This window comes from Muscardinus avellanarius (genome assembly GCF_963383645.1).
Source record: "Muscardinus avellanarius genome assembly, chromosome: X".
Taxonomy (NCBI): Eukaryota; Metazoa; Chordata; class Mammalia; order Rodentia; family Gliridae; genus Muscardinus; species Muscardinus avellanarius.
Genome location: NC_137792.1, coordinates 107,611,441 through 107,627,644, shown reverse-complemented (window position 1 = coordinate 107,627,644; position 16,204 = coordinate 107,611,441). Strand labels below are relative to the sequence as shown.

Genomic DNA, 16,204 nt, shown 5'->3' with positions numbered 1-16,204 from the left:
TCTAAATCAGCCTCCTAAAAGTCAGCATCGTATTTACATAAATAAAATAGCTTGTGGTGGTTGGGGCTGTCCTGTGCTTTACCCTGTGCCCATTTGCTCCAGTCCTATTTCTGGAAATGCCAGCTTGGCCAATGGTGGCCCCAGAGGGAGAACCAGAACTTCCCGTCCAACCTCAAAGGGACCCTACTAGCACCAAACAAGATGGCTTGGTCTCTCTGTCTGGCACAAAGCTGAGCCCACACACTGATGTCTTCCTCCTTCCCCTATCGACGGGGACAGGGGGCTGCTGGAGCTTTGGTCTTAGTGGGGCTTCCTGGGCAGGTGGGGGACAGCAGTCGTTTTCTTGCTGCTAACGTGATTCTCTACTCTTGGGGGAGCAGATGCAGTGTTTGGGGTGAAGGTGGAGTGGAGATGGAACATCTAAACTCTATTCTCCCTGATCCCGGCATGCTGGAGAGCTTTCTGGAGTAAGGTAACCAGACAGCTGGGGCCACCTGTGCCTGTCTCTGCCCCTGGCAGCACCCTCCACGGACCACTCTATTCTTATTCCTGCTCACTCCCTTGGTGCCAGGGGCCCTGGGCAATGCCAGCCCAAGGCTCACAACTTTGTCTCAGGGCCAGCTGCTTGAAGCGTGGGGAAGGAGTCCCGGATCTTTGCCACTTCCATGGCACACAGGTGTCCAAACACTTTGTTGTACCAGTCAGGAGAACGGCCCCTAGGGAAGCAGAAGAAGCCAGGCCTGAGCAATGACTATTTCCCTTGGACCCTTCACCAGGAGGAAGGAAGGAAGGACTTGGCCCCCACCCTGGGAGTCCAGAGTTTGGGGCAGTAAAGCAGGGACAGAGGCAGGAGAGGAGGCTGGGCTGAGGGGTGAGGCAGGCCATTAAAAGCCTGGTACCTGAGGTCAGCACGGCAGATATGAGTGAGGCGTGAGCGGCCCAGTCCACAAGGCTCCATGAGGTACTGGGAGGTGAGCATGAGAGCCCGTACCCCGGACTCTGGCACGGGTTGCTCAGGATCCAGGGACTGGGACACAAGCAGGCAGCCCCCACGAGGCAGGTCAGAGCGCCACATTCTGCAGGGAGAGAATGCATGTCCTAATTCCTAGTGCTGGTTCCCACCCCACCTCACCCCTCTAGTCCTCCAAGCGTGGCAGGGTGGTAGCTGGAGCCTCTCACCGGAGCACCACAAAGTCTCGGCAAGGATGTGGCGCCATGCTGTCAGTGACGTAGTGGTACAGTTCCACCCCGGGCATCAGGGCTTCTAGCACCTGGGCTCGCAGCAGGTCCTCATCCCAGAGGGCTCGCTCCCGTAGAACACGATGCAGCACCACAGCTGGCGGGGACGCCACCTCTGTGGAAGCCTTCCACATACGCAGGGGGTGCCCGTCTGGTGCCTGAAATCCATGGCAGTAGGGATGGAGGCAACTTCAGGGATGGAGAATCCCAATTCCATCCCCTAGTCCAGGCCTCAAGCTGTAAGGCCCGGGGATCCCCTTTGCTTCAACCCCTGGCAAGGGAAGGTGCAGGGCTCCTCCACTAACCCTAGCCAGACCCAGATGGGCTGGCCCATGCCCCTGGTCCTCTCCCTCCTTTGTGCATGGTCACTTCCCAACCTGTTCAAGAGCATAAAGAGATGATGAGACATACACCCTCCGAGGCCTGCTGGGCCCTACCATGACATGGGCACAGCGCATGGAATTTCTACAAGTAGGCAAGAAAAGAATGTATTGATCATCCTCAGGGTTTCATCATCTGGTATGGGAAGTATAGCATTTGCGCTATGACAAAATCGGCCACTCACAGAACCTTTGATATGTGCCAAGCACTGTGAAAGCCTCCCCCAACCATTCCACCAAGGAGGTTTCATCATGACCACTGTATACATGGGAATCTTCAGCTTTGCAATTGTACTCAAAATTGCTATCCAAGAAAGCGTGTAGCCTCTGCCAAGAGGGGCACAGAGAGAAAATGCCTCCAGCCTAGGAAGTCACAGAAGGTTCTGAATGGAGGAAGGAGCCTGTGATATGGAAGCTAAAAGTGGCCCTAGAAATGGCATGCTTGAGGGCAGGCCAGTGGAGGCAGCCAGATGGCATGAGCAGAATTTCGGAGGTGAAAATGCAAGTTCAGTTTGGTGGTGGTCTGGGGAGATGAGAGATGAGGCTATAAATGAAATGATGTGTCTAGAATGGAATGTTTGGAAGATGTTATGATTTGAGTTTGGAATGTCTCCCCAAAGCTCATGTGTTTAAAGCATGGTTCACTGTGCAAGAGGCTTAGAGGTGAAGCATGGCTGGAGGAAATGAATCGCTGGGAGTGTGGTTTGGGGGACTATAGATATCTCTCCTCTTGTTCTCACTTCTTCTGGCCACCATGATGTGAGAGCAGAGTCCCTCCATTATGCCCTGCTACCAGTTTCTGCCTTGGAGCCAGCCAACCATGGACTGAACCTCCAACACTGTGAAACCAGATAAACCTTTCGTCCTCTAATTTGTTCTCATCAGGCACTTGAGTCACAGTGATAAGAAAAGCTAAAGCAAAAGATAATACTGGAATGTGGTTCCATCCTGAGTCTCTCATTTGGTTCTTGGTTCCTTAAGGCACTTGCTCTGCTGGCTGATAGCCTCCAAGTATTCAGGCCCAGCCAAGCAAGATTGGCAGGACAACTCTTTGGGGGCTCCCTCCAGTGGGTCCTTTGGCCCCTTATCCTATATCATACCATCTTCCAGCTCTGTAGAAACTGAGGGTGTGGTACCCACCTTCCTGCAGGCCAGCTCCGTGTGTGGGGGCCCTGGCACAGTCATCCAGCCCTTGAAGCGTTCTGCAGCATCCCGCAGCAGCTCTTGCACACTCTCTTCCATGTAGAGGCTCAGGCTTACCCCAGCAGACTGTGCCTGTCGAAGCTCTGCCAAGGCTGGCCCTGGAGGGCTGAGCTCAGCTGCGCTATAGGAGCCACACAGTTGCACTACCATGTCCTGGGGTACCTGAGGGCACACATACACGCTGAGATGGGAGCACTGGGGAGCAGGACACCCCACAGAGCCTGTCAGGTTCATGGCAAAGTGGTGGAATGGCTTGGCTACTGTGGGTTGGAAATAGGAGGTTGAGGGGTATGCGTTAAGGTGGGGGTAAAATGGTCAGGCCTGGTGGTTTTCATGGATCTGATAAGTTGGCACCAAGCCTGGGCTGACTCACTTGGAAAAGTTTCTTGCAGTCACTGATCATGTGTGATAGGCCCTGGGTGGCAGCCATGTTCTCACTCAGGTCCCTAGGTCCTGGCCGCCCAACCAGGCTGCGTTTGTTCTTGATCCTGGAGGGAAGGGGTAAGAGGAGAGGATGGCATCAATGCATGAAATGAGATGACTGGCAGGCTGGCTTCCAGCTCCCAGGAAGCTGGTCTGCCAGTCCTGACCATAAAGCCACCTTCTGTCTTTTGGAAATGTCCTGCTCCACAGTGATCAATGAGCCAGGGGCCCCTGAGGAGTCAGACTGACCCCTGTGGTAAGGTGAGAAAACAGCAGTGCCTACTACCCAAGGTCAAAAGTCAAATGGGGCCAACCCCTCCCCATCTGTTAGGCCAAACCCTGACATGCACTGTCCTCTTTTACCTGGGTGAGGGGCTATCTTTCTTGGAGACGTTGAGGTGGAAGATGGAGGGAGCCAGGCACACTGCCAGGTTGCCGGCTGTCATCTGGTTTTCCTCCGCAGAGGCAATGTCACTTAGGAAGTAAAGCAGAGTCTGCAGCACTTCTCGGTTCTCATCAGGGAGCAACAAAGTGGCAGCTTGTGCTGCTGCTAACCACTGATCCTTGGGGAGGACTGTAGGAGATGGAGGGCAGAAGGGCTTCTTTAACTCCCAGAGGCCAGCAGCAAGCCTGCTTCCAAGAATGTGCCAGGCATAATTGTCCCCATGGGAATCAGTAGGAGGGAAGGTAAAGGTGGGCTCAGGAGGTCTTATGCTGGATCTAGCTCTGTTTCTGATTTGCAGTGTGACCTTAGCTAAGTCCCTTCCTTCAGGGCCTCAGTCTCCTCTTTCATATGATGGGTTTGGGAGAGTAGAATGTGCTCTCTCTCTCTCTCAAAGTGCCTTTTTAACTCCATAGTATAAAATGTTCCCATAAACTCATGGGTCCAGCCACCAGGTTTCTCTGCCACCAGCCCTAGGATGCAGGGGAGAATGGTGCAGGTGACTTACGTTGGTAGATCTGTAAAAAAGTGGTGGTGAGTTTGCTGGTGAAGATGGGCTCAGGTAGGTCCCGGAAATACTGTTTCAGCAGGTCTGCCACATCATAGGCAGACTGGCCCTCATAGCAGACATTGTCAGGGGAGGTCTCATTCATTTGGCGCAGGTTCTGGATCCTGGACTTGACCCCAGACTTGCGGAAGATGCCCACCTGGCCCATGCAGAAGAGGAAGGGAAAGATGCAGGGGAGAAGGGAGCAGACTATGAGCTCAGTCCTGAACTGGGAGTCAATACAGGCCAACCTATGCTGAAAACCTGGCAGGCTTCCAGATGGCCAGGGCAGAAGATAAGTGGCAAGATCAAAGAGAAGCCTTTTTGCAATCTGGGGGTCAAAGAGACAGATGTCTTTCATGGAGATGAGTAGGAAAAGTAGAATTAAGCTAAGGCAGGCTATCACAGGACTGGGCAGAAGGCTCCATCCAATAAGAAAGGGAAGGGAGTTTGACTCCATCCTTACTGAGGATAGGAAAGGTCCTTGGTGGACCAGCTTAACCCAGGAGGAAGGTTCGAGCAGTCCTCCTATCCAGCTCCTTGGCCTTTGGTCTCCCTGTTTCCAGAACCATCTGTCTGCAGGCTCTCCAGGAGGGCTCACCTGGTCCAGGCACTGGCTGCGCAAGTAGCGCATGGCTTGCTGAATGCTCTGTGGCAGTGGCTGGCCTGTGCGCTGCACGTGGATGAGGGGTGGCACTCCAAATACATGTTGTCCCCGGTAGTCTGGAGTCTTGTGCCTTTTCATGAACTTGGGCATTGACCTGTTTTGGGGATTGACAAGTAATCAGGAAGGAAGAGCACAGTTTGGGAACTATCTATGGTCTAAGAGGCATCAGGGATGGGTAATGAGAATAGGAGTGCATCATATCCGCAGAGTCAACACTCGTTGAGAATCTGATTTGGGTCCAGCCTCAGGGAGTGACAGAGGGACCCAGGGAGCTCCCAGTCTGGTTGAGGAGATAACTGTGTCAACAGGAAGACAATTTATGTGGCCAGTAATAGGCCAAGAACCTAAGGGAAGAACCATGAGGTACAGAAACTATCTAGCAGGCCAGGGAAGGCTTCAGAAAGAAGTTGGTAGGTAACTAGGAGTCAGTAGGCTCTTGAAGAACAAGAAGGTTTAAGTCCCAGAGGAAAAATGGAAAAAATTATTCCAGGTAGAAAGAACAGTATGCAGAAAGCCAAAGAAGTGGGAAAAGAATACATTACAACACAGTCAGCAAAACCAAAGCTGCATTTGTGTGTGTGTGTGTGTGTGTGTGTGTGTGTGTGTGGTCACTGGGAATTGAACTTAGGTGTCCTCTATCACTGAGCCTTTTTTAAATTATAAGAGTCTCGCTGGCCTCAAAATGCCATCCTTCTGCCTCAGCCTCTTGAATAACTGAGATTACAGATGTGTGCCACCATCCCCAGCTTATACTGATTTCTTTATTCCTTATCATTTTGGAGAGGGTACTGGTGATTGAACCCAGGGATATTCTACCTCTGAACTACACCTCAGCTCTTTTTTGTTGTTGTTTTTGAAACAGGGTCTCACTAGGTTGCTAAGAGCCTCACTACATTGCTGAGGCTATCCTCAAACATTTGATCTTCTTGTCTCAGCCTCTCAAGTACTGGGATTATAAATATGCACCACCACACCCAATTTTTTTTATATTTTGTATTTTGAAACAAGGTCTCATGAAGTTCCTGAGCCTGGCCTCAAACCTGTTATCTTTCCTGTCTCATCCTCCCAAGTGTTATAAGCATGCACCACCATGCCTGGCTCTTTTTTGTTTATATTTTGGTACTGAGGATTGAACCCAGGGGATTTTACCTCCAGGCTACAGCCCAACCCTTTTTAATTTTTAATTTGAAACAAGGTTTTGCTAAATTGCTGAGGATCTTGCTAAGTTGCTGAAACTGGCCTTGAACCTGCCTCAGCCTCCCATGTACTGGGATTACAGATGTGTGCCACTGCACCCAGGTAAAGATGCATTTTAGGACAATCTTGTTGATGACATCATGGAGATCACAGTGGAAATTGGACAGCTGGAGTACCTAGGGTCTCCCACCTCACATCTGTCCTCCTATGGCCCTTCCAGCCTCCTGGCACGGCACACCACTCCACTGGCATGTGGGCTCTACATCCCTGGACCCACCTCTGGGCCGCCCTCCCCAGGGCCCTGGACCCAAGCCAGCAGCTTCCCATCTGCCAGGGTCCAGGAGCCCCCAACTCACCAGACCCAGGCCTGTTTATGGGGCACAGTGTACTTCTCCATGAAGGCAGTGAGCCGCAGCAGCGAGCCCTTGTGTAGGAGGTTGATCTGGCCTGCAAACTGCCGGTTGATCTCCAGTGACTCTGAGTTGAGACTGGGCCGGTGGGAGTTTTGGAAGCTGTGCCAACGGAGCTTCCTGGTGGATGTAAGAAGAGGTAGAGAAGGTTGGAAAAGCAGGTTTGGCTATACCTTAGAAAAAGTCGTATGTTTCCAGTCTTCCCCCGCCAAAAAAGATTAATGACAGGGAGGTGGGGCACTTTCAGAACTGCTGCTGGATCCCGGGGTAAAACAACAACAACAAAAACAAACAAAAACAAACAAACAAACAAAAAATATAGTCACAGCTTCCAGGTCTGCCCAGAGGCCAAAGAACACTCCTCAGAAAAGTGGTACCAGGCTCAGGGCCAATTAATGCTAAAAAGCACGGCCAGTCCTCTACCAATTCCAAGACCAGTACTGTGAAGGGGCTGCTCCAAGAAACCCTCAATGGCAAAGCTGAGGATCAGCGACTACATCCTCTAACATCTTCACAGCACGCATAAAGAAAGTGACACTAGCTGGGCGTGGTGGCGCACGCTTGTAATCCCAGCATTTGGGAGGCTGAGACAGGAAGATTGTGGTTCGAAGACAGCCTCAGCTACTTAGTGAGGCCTTTTGCAGCTCAGTGAGATCCTGTTTCAAAATAAAGAATCTTAAAAATGGGGCTGAGGATGTAGCTCGGAGGTAAAATGCCCCTGGGCTCCATCCCCAGAACCAAAAAAAAAAAAAAAAGAAAGAAAGAAAGAAAGAAAGAAAGAAAAGAAAGAAAGAAAGAAAGAAAGAAAGAAAGAAAGAAAGAAAGAAAGAAAGAAAGAGACACTAAGCCAGGTATGCTGGTATACTCCTGTAATAACAGTGCTTGGGAGGCAGAGACGGGAGGATCCCAGGTTTGAGACCAGCAGGATTCAGCAACCTAGCTAAACACCATTTCAAAACGAAAATAAAAGCCGGGCGTGGTGGCACATGCTTGTAATCCCAACATTTGGGAGGTTAAGACAGTAGGATCTGGGTTCACAGCTAGCCTCAGTTACTTAGTGAGGCCCTTCACAACTTAGTGAGACCTTGTTTCAAAACAAAGAATATAAAATTGGGCTGGGGGTGTAGCTCAAAGGTAGAATGCCTCTGGGACCAGTGTGTGAGAACTTAGTGAGACCTTATCTCCAAATAAAAAAGAAAAAGGGCTAGGGATATAGCTTAGTGATAGAATGCCCCTGGATTCGATCCCCAGTATCAAAACAAAACAAAATGCAAACCCCTTCCCCCAAAAAAAAAACAGCCAAAAATGAAGCCCAAAGAGAAGCCACCAATTCTTCAAGGCTATTACAGTGGCAGGCCCGGTTGGAACTCCCAAGTCTTGCTTGTACTTATCTCTCTTTCTCTCTCTCTCTCTCTCTCTCTCTCTCTCTCTCTCTCTCTCTCTCTCTCTCTCCCTCCCTCTCCCTCTCCCTCTCCCTCTCCCTCTCTCTCCCTCTTTCTCTCCCTCCCACCTCCTCCTCCCCCTCTATTCTGGGACTTGGCTGCCTGGAAGTAACAACCTAGTCCCCAAGAGCCTATTCCTGGGTTTCATGACTAAGAAAGCAGAGGGTGGCAGCAGGGAGAGAGAAAAGGAACAGAAATTTAGGCCCCCACCCCTGCCCCAAATTCCCACCTGCAGGGTCTGGTAAGTGAGGCCCCCACTCCTGAATCACGCCGCTCACGAGGCACCGCTGCTGCCTGGAGTCCCTCCAGGGACCCTGAAGCCTCGGCCTCATTCATGGAATTCCTGCTACTGTCAAGTTCACTGGAGGAGGCCCCAGTGTCAGAAATGGAGTGTACTTCTTCTACCGACAGGCTGGAGACAGAGGTGGGTTCCCCACCAGAGTTGACCTCCTGCTCATTCTCCTGGGCCGGGGCTTCAGCCTCAGCTTCAGCCTCTGCCTGTGCTGACAGTATGGCTTCATCCGGGGCCTGAACTAGGACAACTGGCTGAACCCAGGATGGGGTCTCTTCAGGGGCTGGAGCCTCTGCCTGGGCCATGGCTTCAGCCTGGCTTTCCACCTCAGCTGTGGCCATTTCTACTGATGAAGTGGCCTCCTCCTCTTCTTCTTCCTCCTCTTCCTCTTCCTTATCTTCAGGTTCCAGGTCTGGGTACATGGCCCTAGACCAGAGCTCTACCCTTTGCTGCAATCCCCACACATGCTGGAGGATGTCGTCCAGGTGGGCATAGCTGCTCTCACTCTCTTCCTCTTCTTCTTCTTCTTCCTCTTCCTCCTCCTCCTCCTCCTCCTCCTCAGCCTCAGCCCCAGCTGGTGCAGACTCAACAGTGTACAACTCAGGCAAATTGTCATAGGTGCTGGCATGGCTGCCTGTTGAGCCACAGGAGCCCCGGCGCCCTGAGTAGCCCCAGTGCCTGCTTGGCTGCCAGTCTGCCAGGCGGTGTCCATCCTCTGGACACAGGCTCTCAATGGACAGAGAGCGAGGGAATGTGCCTGGTTTATGGTCCCTGGGCACGTGCACCAGGCAGTTGCCCCGTCGTCCCTGCTGAGGAGGCCGCAAGGTGACCATAGGCCAAACCTCCCAGGCCCTCCGAGTCTCGCCAACACTGTCCCTGGCTGAGGTGACTGCCCGGTTCTTGGCCCTGTAAAATCCAGCTGAGAGGAAGCTACGGTAGCTCCGGAAAGATGAAGCTTTGGTGGCCTTCTCTGAGGTGGCCAGATTATGGTCAGGCCTTGTTTGCCGGCTGTCCCCCTTTTCCTTGCGCCGCAGAGATTCAAAGTGCTTGAGGAAGCTGCGGGACCGGTGCTTCTTGGCTTTCTCCTGAGCAACCTTCTGACCTTGTGTGGGACTGAGGAGGGACAGGCCACTGTCACTTGGGCTGGGGACACGGCCTGGCAAGGGCAGGCCCACTGGCTCGGGTGGTAAGCTCACGGTGATGGCTGGCAGGGAGGTGGTGCTGAGCTCAGTGAGGACACTCTCACAGCTTGAGGTCACTGGCAGGCTAGGGCTTGGTGGGGCCAGAAGGTCCGAGGAGCCCACACGTGACCAGTGCCTGCTTTCCCTCTGGAAGGCCCAGTGGCTGCTGATGGTGCACTGCTCTTCTTCTTCTGAGTCTTCATTCTGGGGAGAGCACCACAGGGAGGCATCAGTCCCAGCCTGTGCTCTACCCTTTGCCTCCAAACTCTCAAGAGCTTTGAGGTGAAGGGCCTTGCTTTCTGGATGAGGATGGCCTAGGAGTGAGCAACTGGCTCTGCAGTGCTGGAGGAGCCCAGCTGTTTGGCACTGCTCATCTAAGTAATCTACCCTCCCCATTTCACACCTACAAATGAGGAGCCATTTGCCCCAGGTCATACAATGACACACACTAAGTCAGTGGCAGTGCCTTTTAAGTGTTCAGGCTACAGTCATAGATTAGAATCACAGGATGCTGGAGGCGAGAAGGATCGTGGATTTTCTAATTTATCCTTTCCTTGACAAAGCGAGGAAAGTGAGGCCCAGACATGGAAAGAGGTTACTCGGCCGTCAGTGGCAGAACCATGACCAGGCTTCATGAGTCTCCTGCTTCACAGGCCAGTGCTCTGGCAACTTGGCTGCCCCTGCCTGACAGCAGGACTCTGGTGGGGAAAGCCCCAGAGGAAGGCAACTAAGCTTGCCCCCGGGCAAAGATAGGGTCATAAGGCTGCATTCCAGGGCTATGAACAGACCAATGTAGAGACCAAATGTCCTCTTGGTTTCTGAAATCCCAGAATGGCAGAGGTGTGAAAGCATTTGAAGGCTCTTAATCCAGCCCACCCAATTCATTGGAGAGAAGGGGAAAATAAGCAGGGCATGGTGGTGTATGCCTGTATTCCCAGTACTTGGGAGGCTGGGACAAGAGCATCACAGTTTTGAAGACAGCCTCAGCAAGGAGTGAGACTCTCATCAACCTAGACCCTGTTTCAATATAAAAATAAAAAAATAGGGCTGGGTGTGTAGTTTGGAGGTAGAATGCCCCTGGGTTCAGTCCCCAGTACCATAAAAAAGATGAAGTTAAAGATAGAGATAGAGAGAAATGAAAAACAAGGCTTTGGGTAGGGGGTAAGACCTCATGAGGGTGAGGCTGTGGAGATCCTGACCTCTAACACTGTAGAGGCCATGATCATTACACCACATAATTCTTTCTTTGGCCCCTATCCAAGTTATTTTAGCCATTACAAACCAAGTAGTGGAGGCAGACAGATTCCCCTGAGGAAGGGCCATTATTGGGTCAAGTTAAGGGCAAATCCAGAGGGACTTGTGGGCTGAGTGGGGGTGGTATGAGGCCATAGACCAGAGTATTTGCTTTTATATTCTTGCCTGTAGATGAGGCTCATGAAAACCCAGTGGTCTCAAGAGACCTGCAGGCAAGAGCAAGGCTCTGCTCTGGACACCTCAGACTAGCAGGATAGTGGATCTAGTTTCACAAGTGATTTATCCATGTCATGGGTTTCCCCAAGGTGTCCCAATGCCACTGACCCCATCCCTTGCCAACATTCACCTGCTTGCATTGGAAATGAACCTCCAGCTTCATCGAGGCACAATTGTTCAAGGTCATCAGCCTCCTGAAACAAAATGAAGGCATTCATCCAAAAGTTCCCAACTCCAAACCTGGCACCACCCACCAAGACACTCTCAAGATGTCATCCACCATTTCACAGGGCCAAGCCATCTACATATTTCCCCCGGCCCAGCTATCATAAAAGCTGATGGTTAGATAAATTAAGAAGAGTATAGCCTCTTCCTCCAGGAGCTTATAGATATGGAAATAAACCACTGTAGAAGTGGGCCAGGTTCAAATACAGAAGAGTCAGAAGGCACAGCAGACACACACAGGGTGGGGCAAGGAACTTCCATGGAGAGAGGGAGTGCAGTCAAAATAAAGTTTCCTGGAGGACAGAAATTAGATATTAAAATGGAAAGAAACAGAGACTCCTACCCCAAGCTTCTTCCCAGGACCCTGTGACAAGGTAGAAAAGGACACAGTCAATAAACAGACCATTGGGAAAGGGAAAGATTGAGGCTAAGGTAGGTCAAAAGCCAGATGGCAAAGAACCTTGTTTGTCATGCTAGAAAAGCTTAGCACTTTTGTATGTAGGCAGTGACAAATTTTTAAACAGAGGATCACCCACTCTAAGCTTGAAAAAACTGACTCCAGTGGCTGCAGGGAGGCTGGATATAGGGAGGGGGGATATAGAGATTGAAGTCATTTAGTAGGTTACTTTAATAGATCTAAGGAGAAATCATGAAAAGGGCTCAGATAAGGGCTGAGATGCTGTAAGTAGAGAGAGAATGAATCTAAGGGATGTTTAGGGGATATAACTTTAAAAGAATCAAGGTGAGATCTGGGTTTTCTAGCTAAAGTAACTGGGGAGGTGAGAGTATCATAGGCACAGAAAACAGAAGGAGCAATGTGACCGCAAATGAGCCTTTTTAATAAGTGAGGCTCCTCTTTTGTTAAAAGGCACAAGGGATTGTTTTTTCCACAAGGAAGTTCCTAGCTGGGTCCTTGGCTTCCTCAGCCCCCATACCTGCACAGGGCCCCCAGAGAGTCCGCGTCCAGAAAACCGTGGTCCTTCTTCACCGAGTCAATATCCAGGGGAAACGAACCTTCTGTGTGGCAGAGAGGCAAAGATGAGTCCGGGGGTAGATCAGAAACTCAGTCCCAGCAGCTGTTGAGCTGGAAGGGGGTGGCTAGGGAAGAGAGAAGGCAGGAAGGCAAGCCAACGCAGAAGGGCAAAGGCCAGGAGCCAAAGAGGGGGACTCATGGAGCTCAGAGCTGGTGATGGGTGGGGGAGAAGCCTGAAGAGGCTGGGAGAGTTGACAAGGAGCAAAGGACCTCATCCATGAGTAATGCAGGTTCACAGGGGACAGGAGACTGGAGACTCGAGACTGGGTAGCTGTCAAGAGCCAACCTGGGTTCTCCAAGTTTCTTTTGACTCCTGGGCCACACAGACAGGAAAACTCCTCCCTGGCACAAGGTGAACGAGGGGGAGGACAGAAGGGACAGCATGTAGCCAAAACACATCTCACTTCCCCTTATTGTCCAGAGCAGTGGGAGCTCAGTCCCTGGGACTTAGGAAATGAAGAGGAACATGGATGGGGCTGGGAGGGGTGGTGCACGCTTGTAACACCACCCCCCCCCCCCGGTTGGGAGGCTGAGACAGGAGGATTGCACAGGTTTGAAGCCAGCCTCTGCTACTTAGTGAGGCTCTCAGCAACTTAGCGACACCCTGTTTCCAAATAAAGTATAAAATAGATCTGGGAGTACACCCCTGGGTTCCACTCCTAGTACTGACAAAAAAAAAGGAGCATGGAAGGAGTTAGGAGAATGGGAGAGAGAATGTGAGAAGACTTTTAGCTCTTTGCCTTTGCCTTATTGGTAAAACAAGCCCACTCATTTATTTATTCATTTGACTAATACTGACACTATTTCATCCCAGGCACCAGGCAAGTTATTGGACATACAACAATGGAGACAAAAATGGTTTTGGACTTCAGGGAGTTTACACACCTGTAGGAAACAATCAACTATGTACAAAACCAAGATAACAGTTACAAATGACATGAAAGGATGAGGGGTAAAAAGAGGCTGGTACGGGTAGAGGATTCTTGGAGAGAGGTGGTAGTAAAAGTCTTTCTCTGGAGGTGACTTCTGTGCTGAGTCCCAAAGAATGAGAAAAATCCAGCAGTACAAAGAAACTAGAAAGAGAGTTTGAAGCAAAATAAGAGCTATAACCATCAGGAATTTTTTTAAATTAGTTAATCCATTAATTTGGGTTTTGGAGATCGAACCCAGCAAAATTCCACCTTCAAGCTACACTCCCAGCCCTTGTTGTTTTTTTATTTTTAAACAAGGTCTTACTAAGTTGCCATATACTACTGGCCTTAAACCTATGATCCTCCTGTCTCAGCCTCTCAAGTACTGGTATTACCGGGATGCACCACCACACCGGGCTAAGCGTTGGGTTTTCTTTTTTTCTTTTTTTTTCTTTTTTTGTGGTACTGGGGGTGGAACCCGGGGGCTTTTCTACCTCTAGGCTATACTCCCAGACCTATTTTTATATTTTATTTGGAAACAGGGTCTCACTAAGTTGCTAAGGGCCTCACTCAGTAGCGGAGGCTAGCTTTGAACCTGTGCAGTCCTCCTGTCTCAGCCTCCCAAGCTCTGGGATTACAAGCATGCACCACCACGACCAGCAAAGTATTGGGTTTTAGTCCTGCTAAATCTCCAAGGTACCTATTGGACATCTGAGTAGAGATATGGAATTGGTGGTTGAATAAATGAATCTAGAGCCCTTAGGAAAAGAGGTCTGAACAGAACCAACTGGGAGTATCCAAGGACAGATGAGGGTCTCATGGGAAAGAAATGGCGAGAAAGTAGAGGGTGCAGGCTGAATTCTGGGATACCCTAATATTTAAACGTCAGTTAGAAAAGGCAGACTAAGGAGACTGAAAGCAGTAGCCAGAGAGGCAGCCAGGAGATGAGATTGGTCCAGAAGCCAATGGAAGGAGGGACCACCTTCACTGAATGCTGCTGAGAGCTAGAGAAAGAGGAAGATTGGGATGTGAATACTAAATTTGACCCCATGGGGGTCGGTTGTGATCTTGACAAGGTGAAGTAGGGGTGAAGCCAAGGTGTCATGAGGGTGTGGGAAAAAGAGGGGAAGAGAGAACAGCAAGTTTGAATAACTTTAAGAAAAATAGGAAAATGAAGGACAAAAGAGAGATGAGTCCATCACTGGGCAAAGTGTGGTCCATGCCAGGCCACTAGGGTATGTGCTCCAGGGCACACCCCTTGAAAATGGTGTCTTTCAGTTGCCCTGGAAAGACAAAGTCCTTTAAAACATGCCCAACACTAGAGCTCATGGAACTGATAAGAGTCATCTAGTAGTGAAGGCAATATAGGAGAGAAGAGTTGTAACTTCAGGACTAAAGTCCCTCAACAAATTTGAGTAGGGCAAGTATCCATAGCTTCTTGTGTGTCTGGAGAAAGGATCTAATTTGCCCATTTTGCAGATGAAAATCTGAGAGATGAAGAAAGTTTGGGAATGGAGAAAGGTCAAAAATTGAGAAGCCTTACCTTCAAAAAGCTGAGCATACTGAGGGAATCCTGTCGCACGGAGCCATTCACACGCGTTTTTGGCCTCCACTTCTAAAAGAGAACAGGAAGAAAGAAACAGGCAGAGAAATGGGGTTAGCACCAAGCCCTTTGGATGTAAAGCCACCTCACCTCCAGCAGGCAGGCTTATTTAATTCTGATGATCGAGTGGCAAGGGAAGCATGGGTCAAAGCTAGCTAGGACACTTTCTGTTCCCTGGGCCCTACTATCTGTCCTGGTTACAGCTTTCTTGAGCCTTATTTTCTGCCTGTTCCAACCCCCTCCCACTCTCCCACTCCCTGATGAAGAACAGAACAGAGCACTAACAGTAACTCCCAGGATAATCTGGGGTCAAGGAGTACTGCTGGGATTAGAAGTCACAGCTGTGTCCTCTGCCCCCAGCCTTCCTTAGGGAGCCATTCCCTTCTACTGCCCTCTGTAGAACATCCCAGTCTGGCTAGAAGATACGAAATGTTCAATGATGTTTATTATTCCTTTCTCATTATTATGTCCAACAACCTCCAGCACTTTGATAGCCAAATCTCATTTAACACACAATCACCTGCAAAGAAAGTTTCACTCTATCATATAGATATCTGAACAGGCTCAGAAAGGAAGTGACTTATCTTCAGTCTTGCAGAGGACAAAGCAGTATGCTGAGCCTGGAGTCCAAGTTCAGTCTGTCTCCAGGTTGGGCTTCCTGCCCTTCTGACAGCAGCTTCTCTGGTGTTTTTCCCCGATCACTCATCAAGTTTCAGTCCTGTCTCCCTGGGGAGCCTACCAGGACTGCCCCAACTCTCACCAATGCCTCAGCCCATTTGTGACACAATCCAGTGATGAACATTGTGCTGGCACAGTGCTGGCCTGTGAGAGACTTATAGGACAATGGCTAGGTCAGCCTCCGGCCTCTGCTCTAAGAGCATCTGGCACTGAGCTGGGCACCACCACTATCTTCAATGGAAATATGCAACTGGATTAAAGCCACAGAGAGGCCCTCCTAGCTACCAGAGGCCTCATATCAGCAGCAAAGCTCTGAGACTCTCCAGGCAGCTATCTGTTCCCCATCCAGGTGGCATCAGGGACCAGTGGAGGCTGGGACCATAAACCCATGGTATTGCAGAGGTGGCAGCCATGGAGTCCTGCCTCAAAATTCCCTCTATTTTCTTGCTGCCTATGGCCAGTTCCCTGTTGACCAGAGAACTCCAAAGAGACTGGTGGGGTTTTTCCAAGACAGGAAGAGCTCCCAGTGCTTGTCCACAAGGAAATCCAGGGGGAAATCCTGAGAGTGATAAGATAAAGAATTCTGTGTATGTGTGTGTGGGGAGGTACTGGAACTTGAATCTCAGGGACCTTCTATTACCAAGCTACACTCAAAAAAAGAATAAAATACTTTTTATTTTGTTATTTTGAATAGGTCTTGCTAAGTTGCTGAGGATCTTACTAAGTTGATAAAGCTGACCTCAGTATTTGATTTTCCTGTTTCAGCCTCCCAAGTATTGATGTTAGAACACTTAAAACAGTATTTCAGAGATGCTGGGCAAATGAACAAGGTGGGGAGTAGGAGAAGGTGGAGGGAAGTCA

General features: G+C 50.2%; 1 protein-coding gene across 1 annotated transcript in view; it reads right to left on the bottom strand.

The window, feature by feature from the left end:
- Positions 1 to 598: 598 nt before the first annotated feature.
- Positions 599 to 16,204, bottom strand: part of STARD8 (StAR related lipid transfer domain containing 8) — a gene marked incomplete at both ends in the record, with an annotated part of 93,231 nt that continues 77,625 nt past the window's right edge. The window contains 13 exons of the mRNA XM_080719285.1: positions 599 to 716; positions 900 to 1,076; positions 1,180 to 1,397; positions 2,760 to 2,984; positions 3,196 to 3,310; positions 3,609 to 3,819; positions 4,196 to 4,394; positions 4,836 to 4,995; positions 6,455 to 6,628; positions 8,180 to 9,627; positions 11,024 to 11,087; positions 12,054 to 12,135; positions 14,606 to 14,677. Coding sequence (XP_080575411.1) covers positions 599 to 716; positions 900 to 1,076; positions 1,180 to 1,397; positions 2,760 to 2,984; positions 3,196 to 3,310; positions 3,609 to 3,819; positions 4,196 to 4,394; positions 4,836 to 4,995; positions 6,455 to 6,628; positions 8,180 to 9,627; positions 11,024 to 11,087; positions 12,054 to 12,135; positions 14,606 to 14,677 — 3,263 coding nt within the window. The remainder of the gene's footprint in view (positions 717 to 899; positions 1,077 to 1,179; positions 1,398 to 2,759; positions 2,985 to 3,195; positions 3,311 to 3,608; positions 3,820 to 4,195; positions 4,395 to 4,835; positions 4,996 to 6,454; positions 6,629 to 8,179; positions 9,628 to 11,023; positions 11,088 to 12,053; positions 12,136 to 14,605; positions 14,678 to 16,204) is intronic.